Below are 21,296 nucleotides of genomic sequence, written 5' to 3'. Positions count from 1 at the left end.
GTTACTTTATTTACTTGTAGGCTTTTGTTTTATTAAATTTATTATTGAAAATAATAGTTAATAGCATTTATGCCAATTAAGTTAATTGGTTTTTCCATTGCTAATGTAGAATATGGCTGGACGTTATACCTACAATTTATGGCAGTTTAAAATTTTAGAGAGGGTTTAGCAATTTTAGATTAGATTGAAGTTGATTTTCATAATTTTTAGGATATATTATGATTATTTTCCATAAATAATAGAATTCATTAATATATCAGCCAAACTTTATACGTCATCTTCCATATCCGTATATCTCAGGGTAGGACTTAAATCCTACCTTACTATTCATATTTGTAATATCTCAGGAATTGTTTCTACAATCTAAGGCTGTATAAACTAGCTAAAAAGAGATAGATCACGTTTTAGTAAAAACAATATTTTGGGTTCAATATTTTTTTGCTTCTAAAATGTTACTGTACCATCACGTTTTAGTAAAAGTAAAGTTTATTGATTGTCCTATTCTGAAGTCAGCAATATTGGCTCCAGCAAAATTTAATTAGTCTACAACATCAGCAATTTTTCAGTTATGACATGTATTTTTCTTGAAAATTTTTACAGAAAAGTAACAGATAGGCCAGGGGATCCAGCTAAGTGGAGTGAGATTGTTGATGTTATAGCAGCATTATCTATTTCAGTTATTGCTAATGCGTATGTTTTTTAGTATGATGATTTTCAACGCATTAAAAGTGTCAGATATTGTCTAATTGTTTTCTTATTTCTTCAAACTTCATAGTGTGATAGAATTAGCAGTGTCAATTTATGAAGCAATGATTTGGACATTTAATTATACATATTTTATTTTATATTACAGGAAAATGTGCTTGAAAGATTAAAATATTTTCTATAAAAAGTGGAATATTATACATAAATTGTGAGATCTCTTTGATATATTTTTGTTTAATTAATTTCATTCTAATAAAAAAGGTATTTTTTTGTAGTTTTGTAAAATTTATTTATTGATTATTAGAATTATTAATAATGCACCATTGAAGAGTGTATATTCATAAAATATTGAGATATTAAAATTTATTGGCTAGGGTATGGGGAGGGGATTTTTCCCCTTGGGGAGGGGGAGGGGGAGGGGATTTTTCCCCACGGGGACGGAGAGGGGATTTTTTCCCTCGGGGACGGGGAGGGGATGGGGAGGGGATTTTCTTTCGCGGGGAGAGGACGGGGATAACAAAAAATCCCCGTAACGGGGATTGATATCCCCTACGGGGACAGGGACGGGGATTGTTATCCCCTCCCCGCCCCTCCCCGTTGCCATCTCTAGTTGCGAGGCAATGGGATAACATCATATCTCTCTTCAAGAAACTCATTGTGTGTCATCGGTGGTGAACCAATAGGTGTCGTGTTTGTAATCTCATTAGCAAAAGAAAAAACATCTTCATGAAATGTGACGTCTCTACTGATGAAGAATTTATTTGCAGCCATATCATAAAGACGATATCCTTTTTGTAGTGGGGGATATCCCATGAAGACACAACGAGTGGCTCGAGTGTCAAATTTGTCTATTTGCTGAAGTTTGGTGGAGTAGCAAAGACACCCAAATACTTTTAAATTCCTGATGTCTGGTTTTTTGCCAAAGAAAAGTTCATAAGGTGTTTTGTCACCCAGAACCTTGGTTGGCATTCTATTGATCAGATAGGCTGCCGTGACCACACAATCTCCCCAGAATTTAGGTGGTATTTTGGATTGGTGTTTAAGGGTACGGGCTACTTCTAATAGATGTCTATGTTTGCGTTCCACAATACCATTTTGTTGGGGTGTATAAGGGTAGGAACTTTCATGTAGAATTCTTTGAGAATTAAGGTAAGTGGTGGTGGTATGGTTAAAAAATTCTTTGGCATTATCTGTTCGGATTCGTTGGATTTTTGTGTGGAATTGAGTTTGGACCATGGATACGAATTTCAAGAAAAAGGTCTGTGTTTGGGCTTTTGAGTTCATGAGATATAACCATGTGGCACGTGAAAAATCATCTACTATGGTAAGGAAGTATTTGGATCCATCATAATTAGGAGTACTATAAGGTCCCCAAATATCCAAATGTATCAATTGGAATGGTTTTGTGGTTGAAGTAGTGCTTGTGGGAAAGGTAGTGCGAGTTTGCTTAACAAGGGGGCAAATGGGACATTTTGGATATGGAATAGTACTTGAATGTCCTAATCTTTGATGGGAAATTAATGACATTTTATTAATTTGATTTGTATTACAGTAGGGAGAAGTAATACAAGTTTTATTCAATAAAGAAAATGTCTTAGGGTTCGATGTCCAGTAGTACAGCCCATGTTGTTCTTTACCCAAGCCCATCAGATTGCCAGTCGAATGGTCCTGAATTGTGCATATAGTAGGTAGAAAGGTTACTACACATTTGTTGTCTATGCATAGTTTAGAAACGGAGATGAGGTTAAAGCGAAATGTGGGTATACAAAGGGCATTTTTAAGAGTGAGTTTATCTAATTGGACATCTCTTATTTGCATGGCTTGAGTTGTGGTCCCATTTGGTAATTTGACAGGTGTTGAAGGAGATAGATATTTTTTGTTAGTACAAAATTTTGGGGAACATATTATATGGTCACTAGCCCTTGAATCTATTATCCAAACATCCGAAGAAATAAAAGTAATAAAACGTGAAACCGTACCTACATAGGGAGTGGAGATGTCATTGCCTTTTGGTATCTGATTCAGAAGTTGGATCAATTGATCATATTATTCAAACGAAAGACCGGTTGTAGCTCCCATACTGGTTGAAGCCGTTTGATTTGTAGTGGGCCCTTCTACCTTTGTTTTACTGAATCCAGGACGACCATGCAGCTTCCAACAAGTGTCTTTGGTGTGATTACGTCGCTTGCAATAATCACAATATAGCTTTCCCTTTTGTTTGGGTGGCTGATTGTAATTATTAAAATTGCTTGGGACTTGACAAAAATTGTTAAAAGCTTGGGTGCCAAATTGATTTTGAGCTATGGACGAATATGGGCCGTTAGATCTCTTGACTCTATCCTGACCGTTCATCTTGCTATGTAAATTAAAACCTTAAGCTTGCCCTATTTCATTATCTTCTCCAGACGTCTCCCTCCTTTGATAAGCAGCCAAAGCCGTCATGCCCTTTTCTTCATGGTGACCGAGACTCCTCTGGCTTTCATCTTGGATGGCAAGATGATACGCACGTCGCAGCGATGATGCTTTCGCAAAAGTGAGAATATGGGTTCTGAAAGCCGCAAATCCTTTATTCAACCCCATCAGAAAACGCGTCAACCTCTCCCATTCCTTTACGCGTTGGATCTGTCAGAGAACCTCCGGTGGTGCAACGATCGACTCCTTAACAGTATCCAATTCATTCCAAGCGGCAGAAAGCTTGTTGAAGTAGTTCATGACGGGCAGATTTTCTTGTCGGATCTCTGTAAGAATCTGTCGAACACTGTAGATCTTTGCAAGATCTAAAGCTCCATACATGTCTTTGATGAATCCCCAAAGCTCGCCTGCATCTTCTGTAGGTGGTAGACCAGTCGCGATCTCTTCAGTCAAATAATTGCTAATCCAGGCGCGGACAAGGGTGTTACATCGCATCCAAAAATGGACAAGATCGGGTTTCGACGGCATGGGTACAGTGCCATCGACGAATCCAATCTTGTCTTTTACGATGAGGGCTCTTCTAAAATCTCTAGCCCACTGTGCATAATTATCAGCTCCGATCAGCGTCTGTTTTATCAACACGAGTTCTGGTCCATCCGATGGTGAAGCATAAAGACTATCTCCAGGCTCCGGTTTATTTTTGTTTGAATGAACCAACCGAAATGCTGGCATTTGTGATGTTTCGATGGTGCATTCAGGTGATGTTTCAGTGGTTGCTTTGATTGGTTCCATCTAATCCAACCTTTTTCTTTGTGCAGGTTAATGGAATGCAAGTATGTTGGAACTGAAGATCAAGAAAGGAGCAATTCGGAAGATCACAAAAGGAGCAATTCAGAACATTGCTCTGATACCATGCCAAAATCTGAGAGAGCAGAGTTGGTTCAATGCGGCGAACCAGAGAAGTTAAGAAGAGTAAAAAGAATTCTGTTTTTTATTACTTGTATATCTGATCTTTACATGCAATGGCTTTATATACAGTAAATTACAATCTATTTTCAGTAACATAATATTGTACAATCTGCTCATCAATATAAACATGATTCCAGGGATGTGATTGCTAGTTATTTGGGATCTGATATGGATTCTGATTTGTTTGATCTTCTGGATATGATTTGCATGATTTCCAGGGATGTGGATGTGATTCTGACTTCCAATAACATGTCATTCATTCTTCCAAAATTTGTAAACGTGTTCCCTTTTCACGCTCTACTTGTCATCCCACTCTCGAGTTTCTTCCTCAGTTGCACTTTCGTTTTTTTTATTGGCTTTTTTTTTCCCTTGTCCGTGACTAACGAGTTTGTCCCACCCAAATTTAGATATATTGTCAAAGTTACACTCACGGGTTTAAAAAACCAAAAGTCTTACTTATTTATTTAAACTTTTAGTTAGTGTTAAGGGTAAAATCATCATTTAATAAAAAATTTAAAAAACTAAAATTTTATTATCTTTACCCCTCTCAGTTTAAAAACTCACAATTTTCCCTTACTCAAAGTTTGAAAAATTAATATTCCCTCTAAGAGTTTGCAAATTGTCATCAAAGACGGCAAACTTCACCATCTCCAGCCGCTTTGGCTCTTCCTCCCAACTTAACTATCTCTGTTAATTACATCCCAATCATCGGTGAAATCTATTTTCTTCGACGAAGACAAGTGTCTTTGTTTCAGACGAAGGCGAAATCATGTATACGCTTTAAGAATTTTAAAGCTTTAAGAAATTCCTAGAATTTATCTAACTCATGAAAATCTTGTAATATTTATCCTTTTTCTTACAATATAACAATCCATCAATTTAAGAAGTAAAAAGAAGTATATTGATCTAAAAACTTAAATTTAACTATTTTCTTTTTAAAATTTTTGTGTGTGTGTGTATATATATATATATATATATATATATATATATATATATATATATATATATATATATATATATATATATATATATATATATATATATATTGTGTGTGTGGAGATTTTAGATATGAGATTTCCTGGCTAACACCCCTCAAAATCTAGTTGTTTTAATTAATAACCCACAAAATCATTTAACCTAATTAATATTATGTAGTTAAGTATGGTTTGAACATTGGGATCTTGCTTGTCACACGTTGGTTTGTTTGGTTCCAAATGGTTTGTCTCAAGTCTATTTTGTCTCATTTTATCATGTGGTCTCAACCATTTGCAGACCTCTCTCTCTTCCATCATAATTTAAAGGATGAGAAAATGAATTTGATGAATGTGTGATACACACTGTTTCTCATCCTATAGTTGTTTGGCCAAAGAAATAATCAAGATAACCAAATTAATAACTTAAAAATCATTGCATTAATTGTTTTGTTTGTGTATGGTCATATTACATCACCTGTCAGTCACATAATGAAAATTTGAGCAAGTTGTTGTTTATGTCCCTTCCCCAAACTTAATGCATGTATTATAGGTAAAAAGTCTTGCATGAAGCTTTTAAACAGATTTGTGCAGCCAATATCAATTAGGCCAAAGGAATTATCCCCACCCCGGGTTTAGTGTACCCAAATATCTACATGTTTGTTAAAGTTTGAGTTAGTATTCGAGGTAAAAAGGTTATTTATTGATTTTATTTAAAAAAAAATTTATCTCTTTTTCTAACCTTAATTTTAAAAATTAATAATTTCTTTTTTAACTTTGTTTTAAAAAATTACATTTTTATCCTCATCATCTAGGATTTCTATATTTTAAGATTAACAGCTGTTCTTTTCAAAGTTTAAAACATTACACTTACCTTAAGAAAAAATGTGATAAAAATTCAGTTTTTTTTTAAAAATATTTTTAATTAAATGATTTTTTTATACTTAGCCTTAATTGAAAATTTTAACAAAATAATAATTATTTGAGTTTTTAAAACTTTGCATTAGCGAGTTTGAAAATAAATTTGAAAATAAACCCAACCTTAAGTGGGAATAAATCTTGTGGCCTATCTATTATTTAGTTGGGATATACAGGTGTTAACTTGGGATGAAAATGGGTTAAAAAATTGCTTGCATGAAGCCTAAAAGAACTGGGTTAGGTTCAAAGAAACCAATATTTTATTTAGTCGAAGTTGGTTTGATATTATCTTTAAATCAAGAATACTTACTTAACGCTCAACATCTAATATAAAGGTAGATAATGTTAGGAGATTTTTTTTCTCATACTCATTTTTTTTTCATTTAAGATATCACATGAATCACGGTTTAAAACAATTTACAAAAAGAATATTGTAATATCCTAACACATCTTGCAACAAAAGATAACATTATGTGGATATAAAACGGGCAACAATCAGATTTCAGTCACCATCAAATGTCAATTATTATTCTTAATGTCAAAATTTGATTGATTGTGTCCCGTTACCAATATTAGTCTTGTCTTGTTTTGTTTTGTTTTTTGTTTTGGAAATTTTGGACATTCATAAATTTGTGTTTGAGTGCAAGAAATCCATTTTCTTGCTATGGGATATGGAGAATGTGATGTGAAGGAATTTTGAGACTTCTGGGTCATGCTTTCACGTTTTATCGTTACTGCATTCAAATAAAAGTAGACATGAACTGGCTTAACAGTTATCCTAATGCTGTTTTCAGAAAATAAGTGATTGCAATTTTTTATCATTTTTTTTGTGAGTTAGGGTGACCAGGACCACATGTGGATTAATAATTCGTGTGACTGTCGTACATACTTTTATATTATTATCTGATCACTTCAACTGAATTTTAAATATTTTTCACATTAAAAAACTATCGGAGAAGAAGGAAAAGTGTCAGTGGTAGGGTTAACGATACGTTAGAGTGAATTGTTAGGAAGAATAATCACCGTAAAAAAAGATAATCCATTTTTTAGGATATAAGTGTAATATTTTAAATTTTAAGAGAGACAATTGTTACTCCTAAAATATGAAAACCCTAGATAAGAGGGGAAAAAATAATTTTTTAAAACTAAATTAGACAGAAAATTATTAGTTTTTAAAATTAAAATAGAAAAAAATAATTTTTTAAATAAAATTACTTAATAATATTTTTATTCTTGATACTAATAATAAAATTTAAAATAGGATAGATATTTAAATTTTTTAAATTTTATTTTTGATACTAATAATAAAATTTAAAAAATTATTAAATTTTTAAATTTTTAAAATTTAACAAATAAAATTTTGAAAACGGGCTAAACGCTGGGTGGGACTAGACCTTTTGGCCAAGGCATATTGACATATGGACGTGATGATAGATGGGTTATTAAGTCTAATTTGGTGCAATTCGCCCAAAAACCAAGGTTCCAAAGACACTTTACAACCCCTAATTCGAGCCTACGTAGGCTTTTTTGTTGGCTGGCCCGCGGCTTTTTCAGCCCGTCCTGCCAAATATGTTATTTATTTATTTTTTAAATTGTAAAGTATATTCATGTTCATGTTTTTGTATTTATTGTTTAATTATTTCAACTGAAAACTATATATATTTTAACAATAAAATTATGTATATTTATTTTTAATATATAATTTATATACACAAATAAGGTATTATCATGTGATTAGATATTTCTTTATCATATGATGACACATGTTTTTAAATCATCTAATTACATGATAACACATTACTGTATATATAAATTATGTACTAAAAATAAGTATATATAACATTGTTCATATTTTAATAGATAATGTTATAAAACAGAAAAAATCTATTTCAGAATCCTGGATGAGGGATCCTCGTCATATCAGCAAAGGAAAACTGAGTTAAAATGAAAATCCATTTCTACTGAATTCGGCTTCATTTTAACCTTTTACAAATGTATAAGTAGTTGGTCCATCTTAGGTATCTTTGTAGGCCTGAGCCCGTCCTTACCATGCAGCAGAATGTTCAAAATGGGCTTGTTTCAACCTCTTAAAAAACCAAGTCCATGTTCGTTTAGGGTTTTGTCATTGGTTTTTTCTTTAATAATGTTGCGTGTATTTATTTTAAATAATAAATAAATAAATATATTTATATATATTATTATATAATTAGATGTTATGTTATTTTTAATTTAAAATCACTCACTTATATAATGACACACATAAATAAATACTTATTTATATACTTAAATTAGATACACATGATTTTATTATGTCTTTTATTATAAAAATAGTGAGATATCTTTCTTTTATTGTGACAGGTTCTTCAAAACAAAAAAATATTAAAGTAATTTGAAAAGATCTATCGGATGCATTAGTGATAAATTTCACATTTTTCACTTTTAATTTTTGTGTTTTCAAATACACATACCAATAACTTTTCACTTTTCAAAATTTTAATCATTATATAAATATTTTAAAACAAAACAAAAACATACGATTTGAATACACAAATGATGTATTATTACAAAATAAAATATTATTTTAATTTTTAATTTAAAATTATCTAATTATATGATGACATATCATCTGTATACTTAAATTATATACTGAAAATGTGTATACAAAGTTTTATTATGTGGATTTTGTGAAGTCTTCCAGATATTATTCTCCCTAGAACATTTTTACAGTTTGGAGCTTTGATTTACGTTGTTTTCAGAAGCAATTTTGTACTGGGTAGAGATTCACCATTTACTCTACCGGTGATTTCTTACATAGATTTTGTTCTCTGTAGAGCATTTCTACTTGGAATTTGGAAATATCCATTTCTTTTCAGGCTACAGCTATCAACGGTTGAATATGCACTAACAGTAGGACATACTGCTCAAAAGCAGTGCTTTCCTCAGTGATTCTTCTTATTGTATATTTGAAACATGGTAACACTGAGGAATTGTGCTTATTTAACTTTAGCTGGGTGGGAATGATTACTGAAAATTAATGGACTTTCCAAAAAAATTAGGGAAAAATTTTCTCACTATAGATGATGCTGTCCACATTTGAGATTTACTGGTGTGTAAATCGTGGCTGTGCACAGAGAAAAGATTTTGGTTTATGGAGCTTCTTTCATAGGTGAATTGAGGTGAGCTATGATGTCATATAAAACATTACTTGAAATTCAATGTTGAAAGTTTTATGGAACACTTTGCTGGAATTAACTGATTTTATTAGTTTTAATAATTTATAGATGAGAGTTTAGATTTTTAATACTTAATGGGTATTAGTTTGGGGTTACAACAAACCTTAGGTGGGAATAGGTCTTTCGGCTTAATTTTTAAAAAATTTAATGGTTTCTTTTTCTGTCCCTAAGATTTTCTTAATACTGGAAAAAATAAATTTTTACTTCTTATCACATAGGTATCTTTATTGGCTTAGAAGATTTGATAAAAAAGTGTAATTAATTATTTGTTTAGCTTCACTTGAAAGTTGATGATATAGGTGATTAAGCCATACAAGAGAAGATTGAAAATTGTTGAAACATTGATTTAGGAATATGTACAGTATAATCTCCACAACCATTTTAAGAAATTCACAATAGTTGGATTTACTATTTATATGAAATCTTTCTTGTGAGTTAGTCTAGTAGACTTGCTCACAACAAACCATATGTGTTGTTGTACTAGACAATGAAAAAACAACCTTTACATGTAAGATTTATTACAACCTTTTTATAGATTCATTCAAAACTATGATGATTATCAACGGCCTTAGTTTTGATAATAACATAACTATAAACGTTTTTAGAATGACTATTTATTGTGATTATAGAATTCTTATAATCAATACATGTCAAATCATCCCGTCACAATTCTATAATTTTAAGAACTTTATCTTAAACATAATTAAACAAACAAATAAGATGAAGAAATGCCAATCTTATTAATATGGAACATGATACATTAATCATTTACATAACCAAAATGAGATTTTAGAAAACCTGCTTTTAACATTTCATATATTAGATGTCAATTCTCTAGAGTTGATAGCTTGTCAATTCTTTGCAACTACTCCTCTAGTTGCCGACACAATTAGTGCGAACTAATTATAGGAACCAATCGGTATTAATGAATACTAAGAATTCATTCAACGATATTATAGTCTGTCAACATTATTAATTAGTATGATTATAGATGTTTTTAGAATAATTACTTAATATAATCATAAAATTTTCATAATTACGACTTATTTAATTCTCTCGTTATATTTATATTATTATACGGATATGTATATCAAACATAAATAAATATACAAATAAGACGAAGAAATGTCATTTCATTAATGCAAAACATGATAAAATAATTGTTTACGGAACCAAAATGTTTGGCTTTAGAACACTTACTCTAATATATCATATATTAAATATGTCAGTTCTTGAGTGGTGATAGATTGTAAGTTCTTTGCAAGAATTCCTCTTGTTGTGCACACAATTAGTGCGTACTAATAATATGAACAAAGACTGTCAAATCCCACGTACTCTTTGTGTTGAATCCTTTCAATCATTTTCACCAAGCCTAGTCCACCTATTTAAAACAAAAGGAAAAACCTTCATGAAATTGTATTCTTAGGTACACTTCGATAATTAACCTGAAATTAGAGTCGGTATATGAATGACCATTGCATACCTAGTAAGAATGCAATCACAAACATAAGGATCGATAGGGTGAAGATGATTATAGATGCTCTGCCTAATACATCGATAAGTTTTTTCACAACATGTTGACCTACCAAGGCAGCAATGATCGACACGCAAAAGAAGTAGAGAGCTGTGTAATCAGTTAACAATAATAAGTATGTTAAATTTCCAGGGAAAAGAAATCTATGATTTGCTATCAAGCTATACCGTAAGGGATGGGAAAACGTTTAAGCAAGTAATACTTTATGACAGACATTGATGCAGAAAATGTCATGGCAAAGGTGGCTGTGGCATTTGACACCTACACAAAAGTCCTCAATAATTCAGTCCAAGCATGGATGCGAAATAAATAAATTAGCTTAGAGTTAGAGGAGAGTATTGATTATATATGTACCTGAGGAGGAATTCCGAGTTCCAAAAATAGAGGGCCTAAAATGAATCCTCCACCAAGACCAAACATTCCAGCAACCATACCACCTATTATACCACAAGTACAATAAAAAACCAACTTAGATACTCGCCAATTCGTGCCCATGTCTCCCTTCGATGTAATCATTCTTCGCCCTTTGTACAAGCCAACAGCCTCATAAATGCTAACTCCACCGGCTACTGGTAGTTGTAAGATGTTTAAGATCCAGTATAACGTAGAACAGGTTGTTGTGTAATTCTGTGACCAGAAAAATTATAAATTACATTAGTTCAGCTCATTTGAATGCATAAAAGCAATATGAAAATACATTTATTGTCCAAAATTACCTTAGCAATTTGCGGTGCAAGGATTATAACCCAAACACCAACAAGAAGTCCAAGTTCCTTCCAATAAATATTATCAAGAACAGAGAACTGATAACGTTCAAATCCAGTCAGTCCTGAAAAATCTTTGATCGCAAAAATGTTGCACTTTACAAGCCTTCTTACCTTGGTCCTTTTAGTTTCCTTGGTTTCTTTTGGAATTGTGTTGCTTAAAGACTCTGGCTCGCATTTGAATTCTCCTGCTTGATTTGCAATATCTAATGGAGAATCAAATTGGGTTGAAGGATTATTTTCAACACATATTAGATTAAACAAAAACATTATTCGACTCACCTTTTGACTCCAAGCTTTTAGCAGCCTCCTGGAGAATCAAAATCAAAAGAGGCAATCTTAAAAAGAAAGATGGATGAACCAGAACATGAATAAATTCCCTATAAATTGACATTACAAAATTTTTTTTTCAAAGACAATGGCAGAAACAATAGTTTATTAACTATCTTTTTCGATATGGTTTCCTTTTTCCAGGTTTCGATTCCTTTCAGGAATGACCTAATCGACATAACTGCAGGTTAACCATGTCTAAATCAGGATGTTTGCGCCAACTGAAAACTGAGAGGAAATTGCACTTTAAATTGAAAGTACCTATGAACAGAATAATTAGCATAATTGTGATCATCCAATCGGCAAAAATCACATTGAAAGCAACTCCAAGACTGATTCCAAGAACCAACATTGGTTGAAATAAAAGTGCAAGGTCATAATCGATGACAGGTTGATCAAGTGTTGGATATCTTTGCCTTAGATTGTAGAAAACTGTAGCTCCTGCTGTACCTGTGATCATACCTGACCAAACAAAAACAATTCAGCCTGTAAAATAATTCTGAAAAATTCTCTCTAAACCCCTTTAAGGCCCTCTAGATTGAATTCACCATAAAGGGTTCGCTTGTTTTACATTTTGAGAGAGCTGTCGATGATTTTGCATCGAATCCAATGATCAAGGCAAGCATAGGGACAAACATGCCGCCGCCACCAACACCTCCTACACTCCCACAAGCTGCTCCAAAGAATGCAATTATGCTACCCACCACAATCCTCCACCCAAATTCCATGTCCTATATGAACCAATTTTTCCAATTAATACAAACCATTTCATCAAGTAAAATACAGAGCTTATACAGCGTATTATCCCTTTCAACAAAGGATGGAAAACATGTTTGTAACCTGACCGAGTTTTCGGAGAAGATGGTTTTGCTTCTCGATTAGCGTCAGCTTCTTCATTTTCATCATGTCTTCGAGTTTCTTGGTTCAAACTCGCTTCTGCTGAAGCAATAACAGAAGCCAAACAAGTAAACCAACCAAAACTACTGCAGTTAATCTCGGATTCCAATAACATTTTGATCCAAGACTCCCAGACATACTCTCTTCTATCTGAACTAATAAATTTTTATTTTTTTTAAATATGAACACAAAACTAAAAAACTGTTGTAATGGATATTGTGTAGACAACCAATAACTTTGAAAAAAGAAAAAAAGAAAAACATTATCCAACACCTTACATTGATTTGAAATCATTACTAAAAGCTGTGCATTATAATGGATATTTGTGTAGACATGCATTTAGTTTTACTAGTACAGTTCGATATATCTTCCTCCAATTAGGTGTAATCTTCTATTGTTTCTCCAACTTTCTATTCGATAAATTCCCCTCCTGTTGGCCAAACAAAAAAGTGGACGTATATATATGAAGTTTTGGAAGAATCTTTCCATATCTGTCTTCCAGTTTTCATTTATTCTCTTTCCCCTTAAGTTTATTTTTTATAAAAGTAAAAACTTATTCATTTGTATTGTTTATTGTGTACCATACTGTACTATGCATTTTTTAAAAATAAAATTAGAAAAAATATTCGAATTATCAATTATTATTTTTAAAAATATCGTAAACACTTTATGTAAATTTAAAAACTTTTAGACAAACCCTTAGTTTATCATTATTTCTCTAAAAATGTGTATCTATTTGTATTTATAATATATATATATATATATCGTATGATTTATATTGATTCATATAATATGTTTATTATATTATATTAATTTGATATATTTTAGAATATATATTATTTTTCATTTGTATCGTATTATATTATAAAATTTATATTGTATATCATAAAATACTAATGTCATGCACTAAAATAAAGGAATCAACCATTTTCAACTAGCCTTTGAACGTATCTTCAATAGAATTTACATAGTAGGGACAAATTTTTAACCTAAAATTCTTTGAGTTCGTCAAGTGCAAAATTTGAATGTGGCAACTTAGGTCAAAACATCCTTTATACATTGGACAAATTCATTTAATCCTTTCCATTGGTTCTATTTGTATTATCTTATACACCTCTCATATATGACCATTTTAATTAAGGCCAAATGACTATTTCCCACACAAGGTTTGATGCAAACCCACTTCTCACCCGTTAACTATTGAAATTCTAAATATCTACCCATTTGTTAAATTTCATTATTACTATGATGAGTTAAATTATCATTAAATAAATTACTTTTTAGAATTGTGCCAAAACTTTAGAAACATGAACGAGAAAAGGAATGACCTTGTTCATCTTCATGCACGAGGAGATTTTACTCTGTGAATAAGTGTTCATCTATCATGAACAATCGTTCATCAATCATGAACAATCGTTCATCATGTCGTATCTATATTTTTCAAGCTTTGTTTATTTAGTAATATTTTAGCACATCCTTTAGACTTATTAGCAATTCTAACTTAGATTTTTATCATCATCAAAACATTTAGAGGTCCAACAAGTTTAGTGAACTTGCTTAAAACAAGCACTCATATATTGTACTTAGCTACCAACAAATAATCTTGATATGTGAAATTTGTTGTCACCTTTCGATTTATTCATTCAACACTTTGATAGTCTATCTGCATTATAAGTACCTTTAGATTTTATAATACTATAGTTATAAATATTTCTAGAATGGTTACCTAATGTAATCATGAAAACCTTACAATTAATACACGTTATATCCTCTCGTCACAATTTTACCATTTTAAAGATATTAATCTCAAATATAAATACATATGTAACACCCCAAAACCATTGTACCACAAGTGTAAAATAGGATTGATAAATTACTTGAATAAAAAAAAGTTATGATTACAAAGTTTTTTAACTTCAATAGAATGTGATAAGTAAATATCCTTAAAAAGATTAATTAAATACTTTTTTTTTCAAGTCTCATATACTAAACACCCATTCACTTTCTAACTCAACTCTAGTATGTAAAAACTTTATAATGAGGGGTGAAATATCTACTCAATAAGCAAAAACTAAATGTGACATATGTATATAGAAACATTTAGTTCGGATATTGATAAAAAATTGAACGAAGAGAGATATTGAATTATATAAAACACTGTATATATACAAAACTATTTTTTAACTTTTTATAAACCAAATCCAAAGTCAAAATATATTTTAAAACTCATATCACGAGTATCACCTACTCAATGAAAATTTTAAATCATATATCACTTATAATATCGGTAACCTAATCAGGATTTTATATTTATATATCATCTGTACTTGCAATGGCTCAACTAAAATTTTAAAATTATATGTCACCGACACTATCAATGACTCGGCTAGAAAAAAAAATGTATACAACCGAACCAATAAGCAAACCATTCTATTTGGAAAATGTATCACAAACCATTCTATTTTGTCCATCACAAACAATAGATTTTATAAATCAAGTTCAATGTCAGTAATTGTTTTTTGTTTAAAAAAAATCATTTACAAAAATATTTTATAGCTTACAAAAATATTAACATAAATTTTTTGTTCAAAAGAAACGGTTACAAAAATGTTTTATAACTTACAAAAATAGTTGTAAACAAACAAAACGAAAACCTTTATATAAATTTATGTTTTAAAAAAAATTTATGGAAATATTTTAAAACTTATGGAAACATAATTTTCAGTTTTTGCTACTATTTTCAAACATATAAGGTCACAACAAAAAATTTATATGTTAGTTTCTACTTATTTCTATTCAAAATAAAGATTAACACAAACTCTTACTTGTTCAAGCTATCACACCAGAAACTACTCCGATCCTAGGCAAAATCAATAAACTCAATTTGTTTCCAGAAACTTGTAGAAATATTCTTAATCCCATTAAAAAACCTCAATCCAAAATATGTTCATAAATCCTAAAATTACCAAAAGAAAGACTTTGGACCTAACACATATTAACACTGTACGACTCCTGTTCCATGAATTTTATAATTTTTTTTATGCAAATTAAAATATTAGGAAACTTGGTTGAGTCAAAGGAGACATAAAAATTGTCTAGCTTAAAACAGATTTAAAATTTTCTCTAAAATCAGTTTCTTCTGCAAATCATGAAAACTGCCAACTACTTCCAGATTGATAAGCTTCTAGAAATTATAATAAATTTTATATATACTTTATGAAATTACAATAATTTTCAGAAATAAACTAAACATTAATTTTTTATTGCACAAAAGACAACTCAAAAATAACTTTGAAAACTCTCTAAAACTAATTTCTTTCACAAGGCAAAAACACTGCCTGAACTTTATAGATTTGATAGTTTAAGATTCTAGAAAATTTTATGAAATTTTAATAGCTTATAAAATCATGGAAAAAAATTCATATTCAGAAGTCCAACCACCCTTCACCCTCGAAATGTTGCAAGCCCCCGGAGGTTTCGGATTTTCAGGGTTTGGAAATTTCGTGAATGAGAGACAAGCAACAGACAATTTGATGTCGAGAGCCAAGGATGAACTAAGGGATGACATCTTCTTTGAGTCATTGCTATACTGAATTTGTGGTTACTTAGAATCAGAAGAATAAAAAGCTCAGGTTCATTTGTTGATTAATTTATATTCAGATTGCTTGTTGTATATTTTGATTTCATTTGGAAATGTATATTCACAAAAGTGTAGGAGATATAAGTCTCTAGAACTTATTTTTTGAGTGTTTTGTGGCCTCTCTCTTTGACATATAACAAGAGAAGCCTCAATTCACTTTTTGTATGAAATATGTTGGTGAATCATTTTAGTCAAAAGATATTTTCTGGGACATGGAAAACGAAAATTGTATTTAAAATTGAATGTTTCATTAACCAAAATAGACCCCTTTTATGGCTGTGTTGCCTTATTTTTAAATAAAATAGGTTAAATTTTTACTGCACTATAAACATTAATTTAAGTCCATAAAATCAGTGCGTAAACGAAGTACCATTCATTCCAAGTTTTATAAAATTTTGTTAATAGCTAAATAAAATTTATAGCAAGATTTTTATTAACAAATCAATCATTTCAAGAATAATATTGTGACACCTTAGACAAATACTACAATAACAAAATACGAGAGAAATGTTAAGTTTATATGTGTACCCAATTTGCTTAGAGATACTAGAATAAGGCTTGTTAAATATAACTTGTGAGTTTTTTAAGTTGTTAAAATGCGTCTTAGGATGCAAAACTCAAACGTAAAATCATGATAAACTTTATATCTAAAGTAAACAATATCTTTATAGTGGATTGGATTGGACTATTAAACTAGAGATGTTGTAAAACATCGACAAAGTATGAAAGAGATTTTAGGTTTATATAACTATGTGTTTAAAATGAATAATATATTAATTGGGATGAACTATTGGAATAGAGATGTTGTTAAATATACAAATAGCATGAAAAAATGTCATTTTTATTAAAAATAAGAACTATGCATACTTATTTTGAGTACATAAATAAATACACACTTGATGTGTATTATCAAATGAGTAGATGATTTTGAATTAAAGATAAAGTAACTTTCAATCACATAATGACATATTATGTATGTACTCATTTATCTTCAAAAGAAGGTATGCATAGCATTGCTCATTTATTAATTTCAAACATAATACAACAATGGTTTACTTAACCAAAATGATTAACTTTTGGCACTTACTCTGACATATCCTATATTAGATGTCAGTTCACGAGTGGTGATAGGTTGTTTGTTCTATGCAAGAATTCCTCTTGTTGCCCACACAATTAGTGAGTGCTAAGAATATGAACAAAGACTATCAAACCCCATATACTCCTTGTGCTGAATCCTTTTAGTCATTTTCACCAAGCCTACTCCACCTGAGTAAACAAAAGAAAAAACCTTTGTGTAATCATATTCTTATTAGGCACACTCTAATAATAAACCTGAAATTAGAGTTCATATATGAATGACCACTACATACCTAGTGATAATGCGCTCACAAAGATAGTGATGGATAGAGTGAAGATGATTAAAGATGCTCTGCCTATTACATCTATCACCTTTTTCATGACATGTTGACCCACTAACGCAGCAATGATCGTCACGCAGAAGAAGTAGAGAGCTGTGAAATCATCCAACAATAATAAGTAATACTATGTTAAACTAACAGGGAAAGTAAATCTATGATTTGGTAATAAGCTATACCGTAAGGGACGGGAAAACGTTTTAGCAAGTAATACTCTACAACAGACATTGATGCAGAAAATACCATGGCGAAGGTGCTTGTAGCACTTGACACCTATGTGAAAGTCCTCAACAATTCAGTCCAAACATGGATATGAAAGATCAAAAATTATTTCCAGATAAATTGAGTTAGAGGAGAGTGTTGATTATTTTTACCTGAGGAGGGATTCCAAGCTCTAGAAATAGGGGGCCTAATATGAATCCTCCACCAAGACCAAGCAGTCCACCAACTATACCAGCCATTAAACCACAAGCACAATAAAAAACCAATTTATATGCTCGCCAGTTCATACTCACGTTTCCCTTCGATGCAATCCTTCGCCTCCCTTTGTACAAGCTAACCGCCTCGTAAATGCTAACTCCACCGGCTACTGGCAGTTGTAAGATGTTTAAGATCCAGTATAACATAGAACAGGTGGTTGCGTAGTTCTGTGGCCATAACATTCACATAACATTCATTATTTACATCAGTTCAGCCCATTTGAATATATAGAAGTAATATGATATGGACATTAATAGGGAAATAAATATATTTATTATAGAAAAATACCTTAGCAATTTGCAATGCGAGGATTATAACCCAAACACCAACAAGAAGTCCAAGTTCCTTCCAGTAAATGTTATCGAGAACAGAAAACTGATAACATTCAAATCAAGTCAGTATCCTAAAAATTTTTTGAAGGAAAAAATGTTGCACTTACAAGCCTCCTTACCTTAGATCTTTTAGTTTCCTTGGTTTCTTTTGGAGTTGTGTTGCTTACTGACTCGGACTCGCATTTGGATTCTTCAACTTGATTTTCAATATCTGATGGAGAACAAAATTAGCCTGAAGGATAATTTTCAAGGCACACGTTAGATCAAACAAAAACATAATTTGACTCACCCTTTAACTCTAAGCTTTTAGAAGCATCCTGGAGAAAAAAAAAAATTAAGAGAGGTAAGGTTAAAAAGAAAGATGGATGAATCAGAACATGAATAAATTTCTTATAAATTGACATTATAAATAATTTGTTCAAAGACAATGACAGAAACAATAGTTTTTCTAGCTACCTTTTTCGATTTGGTTTCCTTTTTCCAGGTTTCAATTCCTTTCAAGAATGACCTAGTAGACATAACTGCAGGTCAATCATGTCTAATTAGGATGTTTACGCGAACTGAAAACTAATATAAAATTGCAATTCAAACAAAAGATACCTAGGAACAAAATAATTAGCAAAATTGTGATCATCCAATCGGCAAAAATCACATTGAAAGCTACTCCAAAACTGATTCCAAGCACCAACATTGGTTGAAATAAAAGTGCAAGGTCATAATCAATGACAGGTTGATCAAGTGTTGGATGTCTTTGCCTTAGATTGTAGAAAACCGTAGCTCCTGCTGCACCTGTGATCATACCTGACCAAACAAAAACAATTCAGACTGTAAGACAATTCTGATAATTCGATTTAAACCCCTTTAACCCCTCCAAATTGAATTGATCATTAAAGGGTTGGCTTGTTTTACATTTTGAGAGTGCTGTCGATGATTTTGCATCGAATCCAATGATCAAGGCAAGCATAGGAACAAATATGCCGCCTCCACCAACACCTCCTACACTCCCACAAGCTGCTCCAAGGAATGCAATTATGCTGCCCACCACAATTCTCCACCCAAATTCCATGTGCTGTGAACCAATTTTTCCGATTAATACAAACTATTTCATTAAATAAAATACAGAACATATGCATCGTATTATCACTTTCAACAAAGGATACTACAGGCTTAAGAAAGATGGAAAATGGACTTACGGGCCAAACATGTTTGTAACCTGACCGAGTTTTCGGAGAAGGTGGTTTCGTTTCTTGATTTTCCTCAGCTTCTTCATCTTCATCATGTCTTCGAGTTTCTTGTTTCAAACTCGCTTCTGCTGAAGCAATAACAGAAGCTAAAACAAGTAAACCAACCAAAAGTACAGCCGTTAATCTCAGATTCCCATAACATTTTGATCCAAAATTCCCAGACATACTCTCCTGTCTCTCAAATAATCCAACTTTTTTAAAATATAAACACAAAACTTGAAAAATCAAAACTCAAACTTCTAAAGAAACCAACTTTTTTGTTATGTTACAAGTGCACAAAGAAGCCAATCTTTGAGTTAAGATTGGGACCACCTAACCCTTCAACAAAACAAGTTTCAGTCTGAAAAGAAAGCTGACAATAGTCATGCTATAAGCAAAATAAGTTTCTGTATGAAAAAGATAGCTGGCAATTTCATCCTATGCTCTAGAGCGTCTTATAAGCTAGAGGAGATGACCCTACAAGAAAATTGTACTTTAAACAAATCAACAACAAAATCTCCTGTTCTATGGGTGTTTGTGTGTGCATTAAGCTTCCAAGATTTTTTTTCCCTTTTTTTCCAACTTTTCGACCTCATAATTATTTTGTTAATATCTATTAGGCTTTAGCAGTCAAACCAAAAACAGTAACTGTTAGTAGAAACCAAAATGCTCACATGAAGTAAAATTCAATAAGTCTTACAGCATACTTAAGAGTTATAAATTTAGAAAAAAAAAAAATGCTTTAGTCAATCAAAAAAATAGACTTGAAATCATGACTAAAAACTGTGCATAATAATGGATATTTGTGTATAAAAGAAGTAAGTTTAACTGATATAATTTAATATATCTTCCTCCAATTAGGTGAAATCTTCTATTCATTATCTACTTTTTATTCAATAAATTCTCTTTCTTCGTCAAAAAAGTGGTTGTGTATATATGAAGTTTTGGAAGAATCTTTCCATCTTTTTCTTCTACTTTCCACACCTTCTCTTCCCCAATAAGTTGATTTTTTTTATTATAACATGTGGTAAAGTCTCTTAAATAATTGCAGCAATTGTCTCCAATACATCTCCATCTCCATCTCCATCTCCCCCACAGTGACCCGCATTATAGGCCCTGGATTTTACTAACCAGAAAAGTTTCAAGGGGTTGATATTTTAATTCTGAAGGAGAGTAAAGAGAAAGAAATTTAAAAGGTTCATCTTTCAAAGCAATGAGTGATTAAGACTCGTGTAAAGTTTCATCTTCTTAACTCTCTGGCTACTTTTCATCCATACATGCAACCAAAACAAAGAGAAATAATTATGTCTTTTGTTTTCATGTTTATACACATTTATCAAGTGGGATTCATTTCTCTTTCATATTTTTTGACCTTTTCTGTCTCACAAAATCTTCCATTTCAAGCTTTACAAAAAAAGATGCAGCATGCATTTGAATAGTTATGGGAAATTAATTACAATGACCCATTGAGGG

General features: G+C 31.4%; 2 protein-coding genes and 1 pseudogene across 3 annotated transcripts; all 3 read right to left on the bottom strand.

Annotated features, from left to right (window-relative positions):
- Positions 1–3,330: 3,330 nt before the first annotated feature.
- LOC123218975 lies at positions 3,331–3,909 on the bottom strand. The gene has a single exon (XM_044640632.1). It carries the CDS (start codon positions 3,907–3,909, stop codon positions 3,331–3,333), a length of 579 nt encoding a protein of 192 aa, XP_044496567.1.
- Positions 3,910–10,321: 6,412 nt separating this feature from the next.
- LOC123219551 lies at positions 10,322–12,879 on the bottom strand (annotated as a pseudogene).
- Positions 12,880–17,363: 4,484 nt separating this feature from the next.
- Positions 17,364–20,260, bottom strand: LOC123218468 (sulfite exporter TauE/SafE family protein 3-like). 2 transcript variants are annotated; one of them, XM_044639930.1, is made up of 11 exons: positions 19,794–20,260; positions 19,510–19,669; positions 19,201–19,401; positions 19,057–19,121; positions 18,890–18,917; positions 18,720–18,811; positions 18,557–18,643; positions 18,163–18,435; positions 17,968–18,061; positions 17,744–17,884; positions 17,364–17,639 (listed from the first exon to the last, which is right to left on the bottom strand). In XM_044639930.1, the coding sequence occupies exons 1-11, from the start codon at positions 20,007–20,009 to the stop codon at positions 17,557–17,559; spliced, it is 1,440 nt and encodes a 479-aa protein (XP_044495865.1). In that variant the 5' UTR covers positions 20,010–20,260; the 3' UTR covers positions 17,364–17,556. The 2 variants fall into 2 exon arrangements, with proteins under 2 accessions (XP_044495865.1, XP_044495866.1); XM_044639931.1 differs by lacking the exon at positions 19,510–19,669 and having other exon boundaries at positions 19,794–19,837.
- Between the last annotated feature and the right edge of the window lie 1,036 nt (positions 20,261–21,296).

Source organism: Mangifera indica, chromosome 6 (assembly GCF_011075055.1).
Source record: "Mangifera indica cultivar Alphonso chromosome 6, CATAS_Mindica_2.1, whole genome shotgun sequence".
Classification (NCBI taxonomy): domain Eukaryota; kingdom Viridiplantae; phylum Streptophyta; class Magnoliopsida; order Sapindales; family Anacardiaceae; genus Mangifera; species Mangifera indica.
This window is presented reverse-complemented; position numbering and strand designations above follow the sequence as displayed.